This window comes from Eleutherodactylus coqui, chromosome 1 (assembly GCF_035609145.1).
Source record: "Eleutherodactylus coqui strain aEleCoq1 chromosome 1, aEleCoq1.hap1, whole genome shotgun sequence".
Classification (NCBI taxonomy): Eukaryota; Metazoa; Chordata; class Amphibia; order Anura; family Eleutherodactylidae; genus Eleutherodactylus; species Eleutherodactylus coqui.
Window position 1 is genome coordinate 52811695 of NC_089837.1, and position 14680 is coordinate 52826374.

General features: G+C 47.2%; 1 protein-coding gene across 1 annotated transcript in view; it reads left to right on the plus strand.

Moving 5' to 3' along the window:
- The window catches only part of LOC136620988 (cytochrome P450 2K6-like), a 58563-nt gene that overhangs the window by 4218 nt on the left and 39665 nt on the right, over positions 1-14680 (plus strand). Inside the window, exons 3-4 of the mRNA XM_066596143.1 lie at positions 1079-1241; positions 3676-3825. Of these exons, the coding sequence (XP_066452240.1) occupies positions 1079-1241; positions 3676-3825 (313 nt within the window). The remainder of the gene's footprint in view (positions 1-1078; positions 1242-3675; positions 3826-14680) is intronic.

Sequence of the window (14680 nt, forward strand, 5' to 3'; positions counted from 1 at the left end):
AACGAGCTATAGTTTTTATGCGCACCATTTTGGGGTACATGCAGCTGTTTGTATCACTTTTATAGCATTTTTTGGGAGGCAAAATAAAAGAAAAAAAGCATTCTGACACCATTTTTTAGATTTTTTTATGCTTTATGCCTTACAGGATAAAAAGTGTATGTAATTTATTGTACAAGTCATTACAGATACGACGATACCAAATATATGAGATTTAAATTTTTTTTTTTTTTTTTACTAATACGGAAAAAAGCACAAAAAGAGGGTGTTTTTACATTTTTTTTTACATTTTTCTTTTTTTTACACTGTTTTTAACTTTTTACACTTTTTATATCCCTGTTGGGAATTTGTACTATAGCTGCTATGACCAGTATAATAAAGCATTGCAGGACTTCTTTACTGCAATGCCTTATCGCTTGTATTAGCGATCATAGGCAATGGCAAACCAGGACGCCTGTATCTGGTGTCCTGTTGCCATGGCAACCAGTCGGCCCTCCGCGATTATATCGCGGGGGTCCGATGACATCACAGTGGGAGCACGCTCCCTCTGTGAGCCCTTTCCATGCACATAGATCGTGGCATGTAAGCAGAGGCGTAACTTGAAGCTCCTGGGCCCCAATGCAAAACCTGGAACGGGGCCCCCAACTATAATGCTTTATTCATAGTACAAGGCTTCCTATATGGAGAAGAGAAGCCTTATGGGCCCCCCAAGGCTCCAGGGCCCGGGTGCAACCGCATCCCCTGCATCCTCTATAGTTACGCCCCTGCATGTAAGGGGTTACCAGCGGTGGTCGCTGTCCCGATGCACCCCCACTGTTGCAGCAGGAAGCCAGCTTTTGGTTACAGCCGACTCCTGCTGCCGGATAGCACTGGATCACTTCTGATTTCGTGCTATCCAGAGGATAAGTCTACATCCTGTTGCATTAAGTAAACCTTGCCAGGATGTACACTTACACCGCTATGACATTAAGGGGTTAATGTGCTCCACTGCTCAATAATACTGCCAAACATACTATACGTTTATGTGCACCATCCTGGCTTTAGGCCCAGAATGATAGCTTCATCCTACTTCACTTTGCAGCTCTCTAAGAAGTATGGACCGGTATACACAATCAAACTAGGGGAAGAAGAAGTTGTTGTACTGTGTGGATACGATGCAGTGAAAGATGCCCTTGTCAATCATGCTGATGAATTTTCGGGAAGAGCAAGAGTGCCAATTATTCATGAAATAATAAAGGGATACGGTAAATATGATGTTATTAACACTAATTGGTAGATTTATTTATCCTCCTTGTTCCTTTCAGTTTTGAAAGTTTGTCCGATTTGGAAAACCTCCAGTTGTGGGGAGGGTGGGGGCTCCAATTTATAATGCTCCAACAAAAACTGGTAGTACTGAGAAAACTGGTTGTCTGAGTTTTGATTTGGGAACACCCACCCCTTACTTAACCTGACTTACTAGAGCATAAAACAAGCTTGTTGACACCAAATATTAAATCCCAAATCACTACAACAGCATTGGTTGTACTATTTCTTAAAGGGGTATTCCAGTTATACAAAGTTGCTATCAAATGAATGATAATCAAAAAGTATTAAAGTTTGCAGTGTGGTTCTGCCTTGGAATTTGTGCCTGTAGCTGTAAAAGCCATCACCTTCTGCTGGCTCTTCAGAAGTGTTTATTCACATGGTTGCTCTCGATATGAGATATGAATGCCTGTAGGCATTCCAGACCTACATGTCTCAATAAGAACGACAATGGTCAGTTTTTTTCTCTTCAGCTCTCGGGACCGAATTGCTTACCAATAACTGGGCAGCACTAAGCAGGGAAGCACACAGGAGGAAAGTACAGAGCAGGGATTTGTGCGAAATGTAGTTTCAAACTGCATGTCAGCAGGAATATGGTGGCGGCCACCTTGCAAAAAAGTGATGAGGGAAACATCTGAAACTGAGGGTAGGATAAGAAAGTAGTAGCTGGGGATTTTACCCATGAAGAGCTGTGCATAAATATGTTCCCTGTTCACATCAGCCCTTTAGGAACCTCCGTCGCTGAAGTCTATTTAAAACAAGGACAAAATAGAGTTGCATGCAGTGCTATTTCGGCCTGTAAAATGATGACCGGGTGGACAGAAACTGCACAAACCCTTATTATGGGGTTTACTCGGTGCCATTCGAATCCATCGTATTATGGTTCCATGTGGCCACTGAGTGTCATTTTCCTACTACTAAAATATAACGGCAGAATGGAACCAAACAGTGCTGATGCAAATGTAGATGTAGATTAGGTAGCAACAAGTATGGCAGCGATACTTGCACAGCTATTCAGAATAATTTATACAGATTGCAGATAGAATGTAACAGTCTGTGTACGGTACAATGTAACTCCGTATACAAAGTCTCTAGTAAGTCAACTTGGTTGTATAAATGTAATGTCAGTATCAGTCACTTGGGTCAGGAACGCTATCCGTTCTCCTTAGGGAGAGCTCCTAGAAGGTGAGTGAGTGAGGAAACTTGTAAGGCCAATAAGGGAGATGGAACAATACCCAAAGGAGCTTGAATGGACTTACAAGTATCCTCAGTCACTCACCTTCCAGGTGCTGTCCCTAAGAAGAAAATATAGCGTTCCTGACCCACATCCCAGTCCTCTCTAGCCAAGCCAAAAAACTCACTACACACTGATGAGGGGCAAACACCCTGAAACAGATGTCTGTATATGGATTCTGACTTGGCTTTCAACTTACAGTCATTGTTACAAGGCTAGTACAAAGAGTCTAACATTGACTTGCAGGAAAGCTACCTTCTAATAAATAGGTGGCGCTGCAGAGGTATTGTTCCATCTCCCTTGTTTGCATATCAGTCACTTCTTACACCAGTTCCTTGCTCCGTTAGACCCATGCTGTCTTTTATCACTGATAAAACTTTCAACATGAAGGCAGATTTTCTCTTGTGTTGCTGCTTTATTTTGCGGCTCCTTATCTGTGTCACCACTCTAGTAAATGGTTGGTTTCTGTTCCTTAACCCAACTCTGGAGGTGCTACTCCCGGAATACTGCAAGTGGTAGTTTGTGGCCGCACACGGCAAGCTCTCGCTCTTCTAACACCTGCACGTCTCACTTCTGGACACTCTCTTACTTCACAACACTTTATCTGTCCAGGCTGAAACTTCTTCCCCAGTTGTCTAGACTGGATTTGTGGCGCCCTCTGTTGTGGGAAGCAGGAACAGCTGTTACAGTGGCGACTTGCATGTTATAACACAATGTGTATATAGTTGGCATCATTGTGCACAGGAGAATTATAAGATTATTTTAGGGGGGAAATGTTATTCAATGGACAAACATCCTTAATCCCTTCCCACCAATGGATATATCATGATGTCCCACCATGATGTTCTTGCTGCAATATGACATGATGGTACTTCTAGTGGATAGCACAGGCACAGGATACTTGCTGACCTGGGATTAGTGTAAGGTAAATGTTTTTGATTGAAAATCTATAATTCTACCGGAAACAGGAATGATGAGAGCCATTGGGGTAACATTTATAAATTCCTACACCAGAAACACCAGTGTGGCTTTCTTCTAAAATATCTGAATGCTGAGAAGACAATTTTTGACTATTGGATCTGTAGGGGAAATGTTGGTCACCATCTTGTATATCTTGTATTATTTTTCCCTCATGTCCTCAGGAGTTATTTTCGCTAACAATGATAATTGGAAAGTGATGAGACGATTCACTCTGTCAGCACTCCGAGATTTTGGAATGGGGAAGGAAACCATTGAAAATAAGATTACTGATGAATGTGATTTTTTGGTGAAGAAGATCAGATCTTACAAAGGTTGGTGAACGGTTCCATTATATTTTATTGCATGTGGTGTTTCTTGAAATGCAATTACAATTACTACACTATCCTACCAAAAGTATTTGGACACCTGAGCAAGAATCAAAGCAGTTTATATTTACACTGGTTAATACTTAGTGGGGCCTATTTTGGCCAGAAAGACATGCAATATTCTCTGTGGCAAACTTTCCATTAACGTTTGATACACTTCAACTGATATTTCCCTTCAGTCATCCTGCAAACATCTGTTGAGTTCTCTCTAAGAAGATGCATCAGCACATCTACAATGGTGCAAGAGCTGTCATCTTTGGAGAGTTGAGCAATAGAAGAACGTTCTGTAAAGTAATGAATCACGCTACTTCGTCTTCAAATCAGATGGACATACCTGGGTGTGGAGTATGCCTGGGGAATAGATTGTCTGATTGTGTTGTACCAACAGTTAAGTACAGCAGAGGTTCTGTTATGGTCTGGGGATGTTTTATGGGGCATAGTTTTGGTCTATTGGTTGAGGCCATTTGATGAGGCTGTTATTTGGGTATGCAGTACTGAAAAGTGGCTTTACTGGTGAAGACGGACATTGACGTGATTTTCAGGCTTCTCCCGGTACACTCAGAGAGTATTTGCCTTCTTGGGTGTTATTGGAATGGATGCTATTTCTCTAACCAGTATTTTTGGACCAGTACATCTGTGATGAATGAAATTATTGACAATTTTGACGTTCATCTTTTATAGACGTGGTGGGCAGTACCAGATTCTGGACCTTTTGTGGTGGTCAATGGTGTATTGGTGGCCAAATTCATTAGTGGTGGATGGATGGACCCCATAAGAACTTGACTTTCTGATTATTAGTACCAGATGCAGCAGCAGAGAGAATAACTTGTCACCCTCCAAGGTTTTGGGACATGGTCTGCGAACAGTGGAATATTTGATCCAGGCGTCACTCTTGCTGGGTACAAGAGTGGCTGACAGATCTAGGCAATCAGGTGTGGGCGTTCTTGTGTTTCTTTGTGTCAGCCTTGGCCTTCAACTTTTTTTGGCATTAAAAGAACTCTATCTATTCTGGGGTAGATTGATCCCGTTATGCTTTGCATTTCTTTTGCATAGGAGCAGACACTGAAGCAGCAGTTTCTGGTGTAAGCTCGGGGTTGGTTAGAAAAATTAGTAGGTGGGAGTCTCAGCACTATAGATCCTATAGTCATACTCAATTACTGGAGGAAATATAACAGGTGGGAATTCACTTATGTGTAGTATGTTTATTTTGTTTATTCTGCTCTTAGGGTTTTTCTATCGATATTTAAAATTTTCCCCCTCCCCTTCCTATTACCTTTTTGTGCCATAGATTGTGGGCCAGCATTAGTATGGATATTACGCCATTCGTTTGTCTACTTGGGGCACGGAGCGGGCAATGGTTCATCCAAACAGAAGGCAGCTTGGCTTTAAAAAGAATGTTGTGGTCATGAGGTGGCTGGGATTCAGAAGTATGGTCAAGAATTGGGTATTGCAAGAGATGGATTGTTCTGCCCAGCTTTACAAAGTCCCAGACATGTTAGTCCTGCACGTTGAGGATAATGATATGGGTATCCGGCCATTCTGTAATGCCCATTCCGAGGAAAAATTCAGTAAGGCTCATGTGAAATTAAATAGGAGCATTTCGGCATTTGTTGTTCGAAGTAGGGGCATTGGAATGCGGAATTTGAATTTGGAGTCGGGGCAGGGGAAGTACTGGCTGAATTGTTAGGGTGTACTTAAATGCCATCAGTATTGATATTTGGGCTTCTCTTCTATTTGGGATTTTCTTTCTGATACTCCTATCTGCCAAACCTGCAGAAGATATGCTTGAAGATTTTGTGCTGTGAGGCGCCGATCAAACAAACTGTTGAATCTCAAAAACTTGTCATCTGATTTTGCAGTGGTCTTCGGTCTGCCAAACCTCTTCCTGTCAGAGTTTCCTCCAGTTTCCTAGTCCCTTTTGATGGTATAGTTCACTGCACTGACTGCCACCTTGGCTTTCTTGGCAATTTTTCTGTAGGACACACCTACACTTCTAAGGCTGCCTGTCCACGGGCGCTTTTGCATTACATTCCCTGCGGTGATAATCCGGCCGCGGGGAACGCAATACACGCTTTCCATAGCATTGCTAGGGAAAGCACAGCTCCCCCGTCCACGAGCAGAGAATCATAGCGAATCTACACTCGCGGGCGGCTAATCGCAGCATGCTGTGAATTGCCATGATTTCCCCGGTCAGCCTATCTGCCAGATAGGCTGACCGCAGAGATCCATCTGCAGGCTTCTGCTCCCGAGCGGGGTTATAATTGTCTTTTACACTTCTAAGGCCAGCTTCACACAGGCGAGAAAATTGAGCAAGATTTGTGCATTACGAGATGCACAAATCTCGCCAGAATATGAACACATGAGCGATGCAATGTCTGAAACAAATTGCAGTATGTTATATCTTGCTGTATGCTCTTGCATAGCAATGCCCATTGTTTTCAATGGAGCCGGTGGCAGCTTCGCTCCACATGCTAGGTGCATGTTAAGTGATGTATGGTCTCCCAATGAAAATAATGGGAGAAACTCCGTGATCCTCTGCCGCGGCTAACATCTGTGGCGGTGGATTGCTACATCCCCAAAGTGATTTGAGGCTATTTTGACATGAAAACACCTCACATCCATGGAGATTTCACATGAATGGTGAGCGCGATATGAGGGTGTTATTTATTACCCCATATTGTGCACGCCCAGTTGAAGTTAGCCTAAGGGTTATAATGTCTTTTTGTCTTCTTTGGTTAATTACCTTTTTCTTGACATTATGAAAGCAATGCACTCTGTCTTGAAGAGTAGTAGAGATGAGTGAGCACACTCGTCCGAGCTTGATGCTCATTCGAGCATTAGGGTACTCGAGATGCTCGTTACTCGAGACGAACACCACGCGGTACTCGAGTCAATTCCATTTCCTTCCCCACATGTTTAGCGCCATTTTCTAGGCAATAGACATACAGGGAAGGTATTACCACGTCCTCTTGTGACGTGCCAACCCTATCCCACCCCCCCAGCAGTGAGTGGCTGGCGAGATCAGGTGACCACCGAGTACTCGCCTCAGACACACACTGGCAGAGGTTAGGAAAAGTGCTGCTGCTGATATAGGGAAAGTGTTAGCGTAGGTCCTGACTTCAAGAACCCCAACGGTCCTTCTTAGGGCTACATCTGACCGTGTGCATTACTGTTGTGGCTGGCTGGGAGCAGTAGTGCACCATTTTTTTTTTTTCATCTCGGGCTGTGCAGGCCATTACAGCTATAGCGTTCTAAGTCTGCAGTGTATTATACAGAGTATAGGGAAAGTGCTGCTGCTGATATAGGGAAAGTGTTAGCGTAGGTCCTGTCTTCAAAAACTCCAAAGCTCCTTCATTGGGCTACATTTGACCGTGTGCATTTTACTTGGGGCCTGCTGGGAGTAGTAGTCCTTCCATTTTTGTATAACACAGCTAGGCCTGTTTGCAGCCTTTCAGTAATACTTTTTTCTTGCTGCAGTGCCGTACAAACAATACCGCTCTCACCGTGAAAGTGCACTCAAATAATTCCTAGCCTGCTGCGAACTACCTCATTTATACCGTTCTCTTTCTGCAATGAATTAGACGCAGAGTGTTCAGGCCACAGCCACTTCTATAGGGAAAGTTATATACACTATACAGTCCGTATGCTCCGTGTAAAAACCCCAAAGCTCCTTCGTTGGGCTACATCTTACCGTGTGCATTTTAGTTGGGGCCTGCTGGGAGTTGTAGTGCTTCCATTTTTGTATTACGCAGCTAGGCCCGTTTGCAGCCTTTCAGTAATACGTTTTTCTGACTGCAGTGCTGTACAATACCGCTCTTACCGTGAAAGTGCACTCAAATAATTCCTAGCCTGCTGCGAACTACCTCATTTATAACGTTCTCTGTGTGCAGTGAGTTAGACGCTGAGTGTTAGGGCCACAGCCACTTCTAGAGGGAAAGTTATATACACTATACAGTCCGTATCCTGCGTGCAAAAACTCCAAAGCTCCCTCATTGGGCTACATCTTACCGTGTGCATTTTAGTTGGGGCCTGCTGGGAGTTGTAGTGCTTCCATTTTTGTATTACGCAGCTAGGCCTGTTTGCAGCCTTTGAGTAATACTTTTTTCTGACTGCAGTGCCCTACAATACCGCTCTCACCGTGAAAGTGCACTCAAATAATTCCTAGCCTGCTGCGAACTACTCTCCCACTCCACACAGCTTCTATTATCTACAAGTCTTTGCGAGCAGTAAATTACCCCCTAGGTATCAGCGCAAGACAGCAGGTTCCTTTTTTCAAGCCATAGCATAGAGCCTCCGCTATCTACAAGTCTCTGTGTGCAGTGAATTAAGCCACAGTTGTCAGTGCTGTACAGTGGGGTAATTTATTTGGGCCCTGCTCTATTCTTAATCCGCCATGATGAGGAGTAGGGGTAAAGGTCAAGGACATGGACGTGGACGAGGACGCAGACTTCCAAGCGAGGGTGTGGGCACAGGCCGAGTTCCTGGTCCAGGTGAATCACAGCCGGCTGCTGCGGGATTAGGAGAGAGGCAAGTTTCTTGGGTCCCCAGCTTCATATCCCAATTAATGGGTCCGCGTGGAAGACCTTTATTACAAACAGAGCAGTGTGAGCAGGTCCTGTCGTGGATGGCAGAAAATGCATCCAGCAATCTATCGACCACCCAGTCTTCTACGCAGTCCACTACTCCCGGACTAGGGACTGCAACTCTGAATCCTCTGGCTGCTGCTCCTCCTTCCTCCCAGCCTCCTCACTGAATGAAAATGACATATTCTGAGCAGGCAGACTCCCAGGAACTGTTCTCGGGTCCCTGCCATGAGTGGGAAAAAATGGTTCCTCTCTCACCTGAGGAGTTTGTCGTGACCGATGCCCAACCTTTGGAAAGTTCCCGGAGTCCGGGTGATGAGGCTGGGGACTTCCGGCAACTGTCTCAAGAGCTTTTTGTGCGTGAGGAGGATGATGATGATGAGACACAGTTGTCTGTCAGTGAGGTAGTAGTAAGGGCAGTAAGTCCAAGGGAGGAGCGCACAGAGGATTCGGAGGAAGAGCAGTTGGACGATGAGGTGACTGACCCCACCTGGTTTGCTAAGCCTACTGAGGACAAGGCTTCAGAGGGGGAGGCAAGTGTAGCAGCAGGACAGGTTGGAAGAGGCAGTGGGGTGGCCAGGGGAAGAGGCAGGGCCAAAGCGAAGAATCCCCCAACTGTTTCCCAAAGCACCACCTCGCGGCAAGCCTCCATGCAGAGGGCTAGGTGTTCAAAGGTGTGGATGTTTTTCAGTGAGAGCGCGAACGACCGACGAACAGTGGTGTGCAACCTGTGTCGTACCAAGATCAGCCGGGGAGCTACCACTACCAGCCTCACCACAACCAGCATGCGCAGGCATATGATGGCCAAGCACCCCACTAGGTGGGACGAAGGCCGTTCACCGCCTGCGGGTCACACCACTGCCTCTTCCCCTGTGCCACACAGATCCAATCCCCCTTCCAGGACTCAGGCACGAGCGCCTCCCGGCCTGCACCCACACCCTCACCTCCACTGTCCTCCACTCTATCCAGCAATGTCTCTCAGCACAGTGTTCAGCTGTCGCTAATACAAGCGTTGGAGCGAAAGCGCAAGTATGCCGCCACACACGCACAAGCTTTAAACGTGCACATTGCCAAATTAATCAGCCTGGAGATGCTGCCGTACAGGCTTGTGGAAATGGAGGCTTTCAAAAACATGATGACTGTGGCGGTCCCGCGCTACTTGGTTCCAAGTCGCCACTATTTTTCTCGGTGTGCCGTCCCAGCCCTACACCAGCATGTCTCCCGCAACATAAATCGTGCCCTCACCAACGCACTTACTGGGAAGGTCCACTTAGCCACGGACACGTGATGTGGGCAGGGCCACTATATCTCCCTGACGGCACATTGGGTGAACTTGGTGGAGGCTGGGACCGAGTCAGAGCCTGGGACCGCTCACGTCCTACCCATACCCAGAATAGCGGATCCTACCTCTGTGCTGGTATCTGCGGCGTTTTATGCCACCTCCTCCAAACCGTCCCTCTCCTCCTCCTCCGCCACCTCCACCTCTCAATTAAGAAGTGTGAGCATATCGCCAGCAGTCGGTAGCGCGCGGCAGCACAACGGTGGGCATGCGTCAACAAGCCGTGCTGAAACTAATCAGCTTAGGTGACAAGAAGCACACGGCCCCCGAGCTGCTGCAGAGTCTGACTGAGCAGACCGACCTCTGGCTTTCGCCGCTGAGCCTCCAACCAGGCATGATCGTGTGTGACAACGGCCGTAACCTGGTGGCAGTTCTGCAGCTCGGCAGCCTCACACATGTGCCATGCCTGGCCCACATCTTCAATCTGGTGGTTCAGCGGTTTCTTAAAAACTACCCCCACTTGTCTGACCTGCTCAGCAAGGTGCGCCATGTCTGCGCACATTTCCGCAAATCCACCACGGTCGCTGCCACCCTGAGGACCCTGCAACATCGGTTTCAGCTGCCAGAGCACCGACTGCTGTGCGATGTGCCCACACGCTGGAACTCTACGCTGCACATGTTGGCCAGGCTGTACGAGCAGCGTAAAGCAATAGTGGAATACCAGCTGCAACATGGGCGGCGTAGTGGTAGTCGGCCTCCCCAATTCTTTACTGAGGAGTAGGCCTGGATGGCAGATATCTGCCAGGTCCTCGGAAACTTTAAGGAGTCAACCCAGATGGTGAGCGGTGATGCAGCAGTCATTAACGTTACCATCCCGCTGCTTTGCCTGCTGAGAAGTTCCCTGCAAAGCATAAAGGCCGACGCTTTGCAGTTGGAACAGGAGACGGGGGATGACAGTATGTCGCTTGATAGCCAGACCACCCTCATGTCTATATCTCAGCGCGTTTTGGAGAAGGAGGAGGAGGGGGAGGAGCAGGAGGAGGGGGGGGGGGAAGAGACAGCTGGGCACACTGCAGAGGGTACCCATGCTGCTTGCCTCTCATCTGTTCAGCGTGTATAGGCAGAAAAGGTGGAGGAGGAGAAGGAGGAAAAGGATCCTAAAAGTCATCTTCCTAGTGAGCAGCGATGTGTTGCGTACTGGTACCCTGGCACACATGGCTGACTTCATGTTAGGCTGCCTTTCTCGTGACCCTCACATTAGACGCATTCTGGCCAACAGGGATTACTGGGTGTACACCCTTCTTGACCCACGGTATAAGGAGAACCTTTTCATTCTCATTCCCGAAGAGGAAAGGGGTACGAGAGTGATGCAATACTACAGGGCCCTGGTGGAAAAAGTGATTCTAAACTTCCCATCTGACAACGCTAGTGGCAGAAGATGCAGTTCCGAGGGCCATCTAGCAGGGGAGGTGCGGGGATCAGGCAGCATGTCCAGCGCAGGCAGGGGATCACTCTTCAAGGCCTTTGCCAGCTTTATGGCTCCCCAGCAAGACTGCGTCACCACTCCCCAGTCAAGGCTGAGTCGGAGGGAGCACTGTAAAAAGATACTGAGGGAGTACGTAGCCGATCATACCACCGTCCTCCGTGATGCCTCTGCTCCATACAACTATTAGGTTTCAAAGCTGTACACGTGGCATGAACTTGTGCTGTACGCCCTGGAGGTGCTGGCCTGCCCTGCCGCTAGCTACAGCTGGGCAAATCATCATGGATAAGCGTACCCACCTGTCAACTGCCAATGCCGACATGCTTACACTCATAAAGATGAACAAAGGCTGGATTTCCCCAGACTTCTCTTCTCCACCAGCAGAGAGCAGCAGAATCTAAAGATTCTTTTCGCTGCAACAGGAGAAATAAGCATTCTCTATCACCGGAAAAAAAGGGGGAATTGGCTTTGTCAATCACTCTCGGATGTTATTACTCCTCCTCCTAAAACAGCATGTCATCACGCTGAACTGCCAATTTTTCTGTGGCCCAAAAGGCTCTGCTTATAATTTTTTTACAATTTTTCAAAGTTTCAAAAGTATTGATACTTTAACAGAAACCAATTTTTTCACAGGGCTGCCTCCAGGCTCTGTTACAAATAAAGTAACAGCGAGCTGTATCTTTAAAAAATGTTTATGGGTTTCACCTGCCCTCGCGGTTGAGCAATTTTTCAGGAGTACACTTGTACTCTTGGTACACCAATTTTTCTGGCTCTCGCCTATACTGTTATCCAACTACTTTTTCCGGCCTTCGCCTACACTCATGGTACACCAATGTTTCAGGGGTTCGCCTATACTCTTGCTACACAAATGTTACAGGGCTCTGCCTATACTTCTGCTACAGAAATGTTACAGGGGTCTGCCAATACCTTTGCTACAGAAATGTTACTGGGGTCTGCCTATACTTTTACTACAGAAATGTTACTGGGGTCTGCCTATACTTCTGCTACAGAAATGTTACAGGGGTCTGCCTATACATTTACTACAGAAATGGTACTGGGGCTGCCTATACCTTTACTACAGAAATGTTACTGGGGTCTGCCTATACTTTTAGTACAGAAATGTTACTGGGGTCTGCCTATACTTCTGCTACAGAAATGAAACTGGGGTCCGCCTATACCTTTGCTACAGAAATGTTACTGGGGTCTGCCTATACTTCTGCTACAGAAATGTTACTCGGGTCTATTTATGCCTTTCCTACAGGAATGTTACAGGGGTCTGTCTATACTATGGGTGCACTACGTCTTCCCATCTCGGGGTTTTACCTATCTGGCACAAATACACTGACTGACTAGGGCAGAAATGTGGGCCGAGGCCAAGGTCCTTGGTGGGGTGAAACTCTCCCATGGTTGGGCACTCTGATTTCTTCCTGTGTAATACCATCTTTGTGCACTGACAGCATAGGTGAGCCCTAGGAACTCAAAGACTTCCCCTTGCAGTGTTAAGCTATCTGTGGGGGGACACATGGATTTCCCATTGCTTTGTAACTCACGGCACCTTGAGTCACACAAGGTGGAGGCTGGGACCGAGCCTGACCCTGGGCCCACTCACGTGCTTCCCACACAGACTATAGCGGGTCCTGGTCATGGTTTCTTGGCCTTCTAATGCCACCTCCTCCTCCTGCTTGTGGTCAGGGGATCAGCACATGTATTATCTCCCGTGTTATCACAGTTATCTGAGACACTGGTTTGGGCCAAACAAGAGGAGGGTTACTGCATTAATGAGACGTTCACTGCTGTACTAGCATCGGAGTCTGCTCTATGCCCGCGATTGCTGAGGGTGTGTGCAGAGGCCTATGTCCTCAGCGGAGTGAAAGTCTGCCATGTTTGGGCACTTTAATTTCTTCATGTTTATTACTGTCTTTGGGTTCCCTTGGCTCGCCTATGCTGTGGGTGCACAAAGCCTTCCCATAGCGGTGGTTTACCTGTCTGGCACAAATACACTGACTGACTTGGGAAGGGTGCAGTGTGCAGATGGCTTTCCCCTTGCGGTGTCGATTGAGGTATCCGACACCTACACCTAATGAATAGTGTGTGGACACATGGATTTTACTATTGCTATGTAACTCGCGGCACCTTGGGTCACACAAGGTGTTTGCTGGAACCAAGCCTGACCCAAGGCCCACTCACATACTTCCCACACAGACTATAGTGGGTCCTGGTCATGGTTTCTTGGCCTTCTAATGCCACCTCCTCCACCTGCTTGGGGTCAGTAGATCAGCACTGGGCAACATGTATTTTCTCTCGTGTTACCACAGTTATCTGAGACACTGGTTTGGGCCTAACAAGAGGAGCATTACTGCATTAATGAGTCCTTTACAGCTGTACTAGCATCGGAGTCCGCTTTATGCCCGCGATTGCTGAGGGTGTGGGCAGAGGCCTATGTCCTGGGGGAAATGCAACTGCGCCAGGTTGGACCTGTGGAACTTCTTCCTGGTTAATCCAGTCTTTGAAGTGGTGAAAGCAACCGTCACTGATTTAATGAGACCTTCACAGCTGTACTAGCATCGGCGTTCGCTTTATGCCCGCGATTGCTGAGGGTGTGGGCAGAGGCCTATGTCCTGGGGGAAATGTAACTGCGCCAGGTTGGGCCTGTGGAACTTCTTCCTGGTTAATCCAGTCTTTGAAGTGGTGAAAGCAACCGCAACTAATTAAATGAGACGTTCACAGCTGTACTAGCATCGAAGTCCGCTTTATGCCCACGATTACTGAGGGTGTGTGCAGAGGCCGAGGTCCTTGGCGGAGTGAAAGTCTGCCATGTTTGGGTACTGTAATTGCTTCATGTTTAATACTTTCCTTGGGTTCCTTTGGCTCACCTATGCTGTGAGTACACAAAGACTTCCCATAGCGGTGTTTTACCTGTCTGACACAAATACACTGACTGACTAGGGTAGAAATGTGGGCCGAGGTCCTTGGCAGGGTGAAACTCTGCCATGTTTGGGCACTCTTATTTCCTCATGTGTAATACCATGCTTGAGTTCCTGGGGCTTGCCTATGCTGTGAGTGCACAAAGACTTCCCATTGTGGTGTTTTACCTGTCTGGCACAAATACACTGACTGACTAGGGTAGAAATGTGGGCCGAGGTCCTTGGCGGGGTGAAACTCTGCCATGTTTGGTCGCTCTGATTTATTCTTGTGTAATACCATCTTTGTGCACCGACAGCATAGGCAAGCCCAAGGAACTCAAAGACTTTCCATTGCGGTGTTGAGCTATCTAGCACCTACACAGAATGAATTGTGTGGGGACAAATGGATTTCCCATTGCTATGCAACTCGCGCCACCTTGGGTCACACAAGATGGAGGCTGGGACCAAGCCTGACCCTGGGCCAGCTCACGTGCTTCCCACACAGAGTATTGCTGCATTGTGGAGATGTGTAGAAGTGCTGACACCTGAGTCC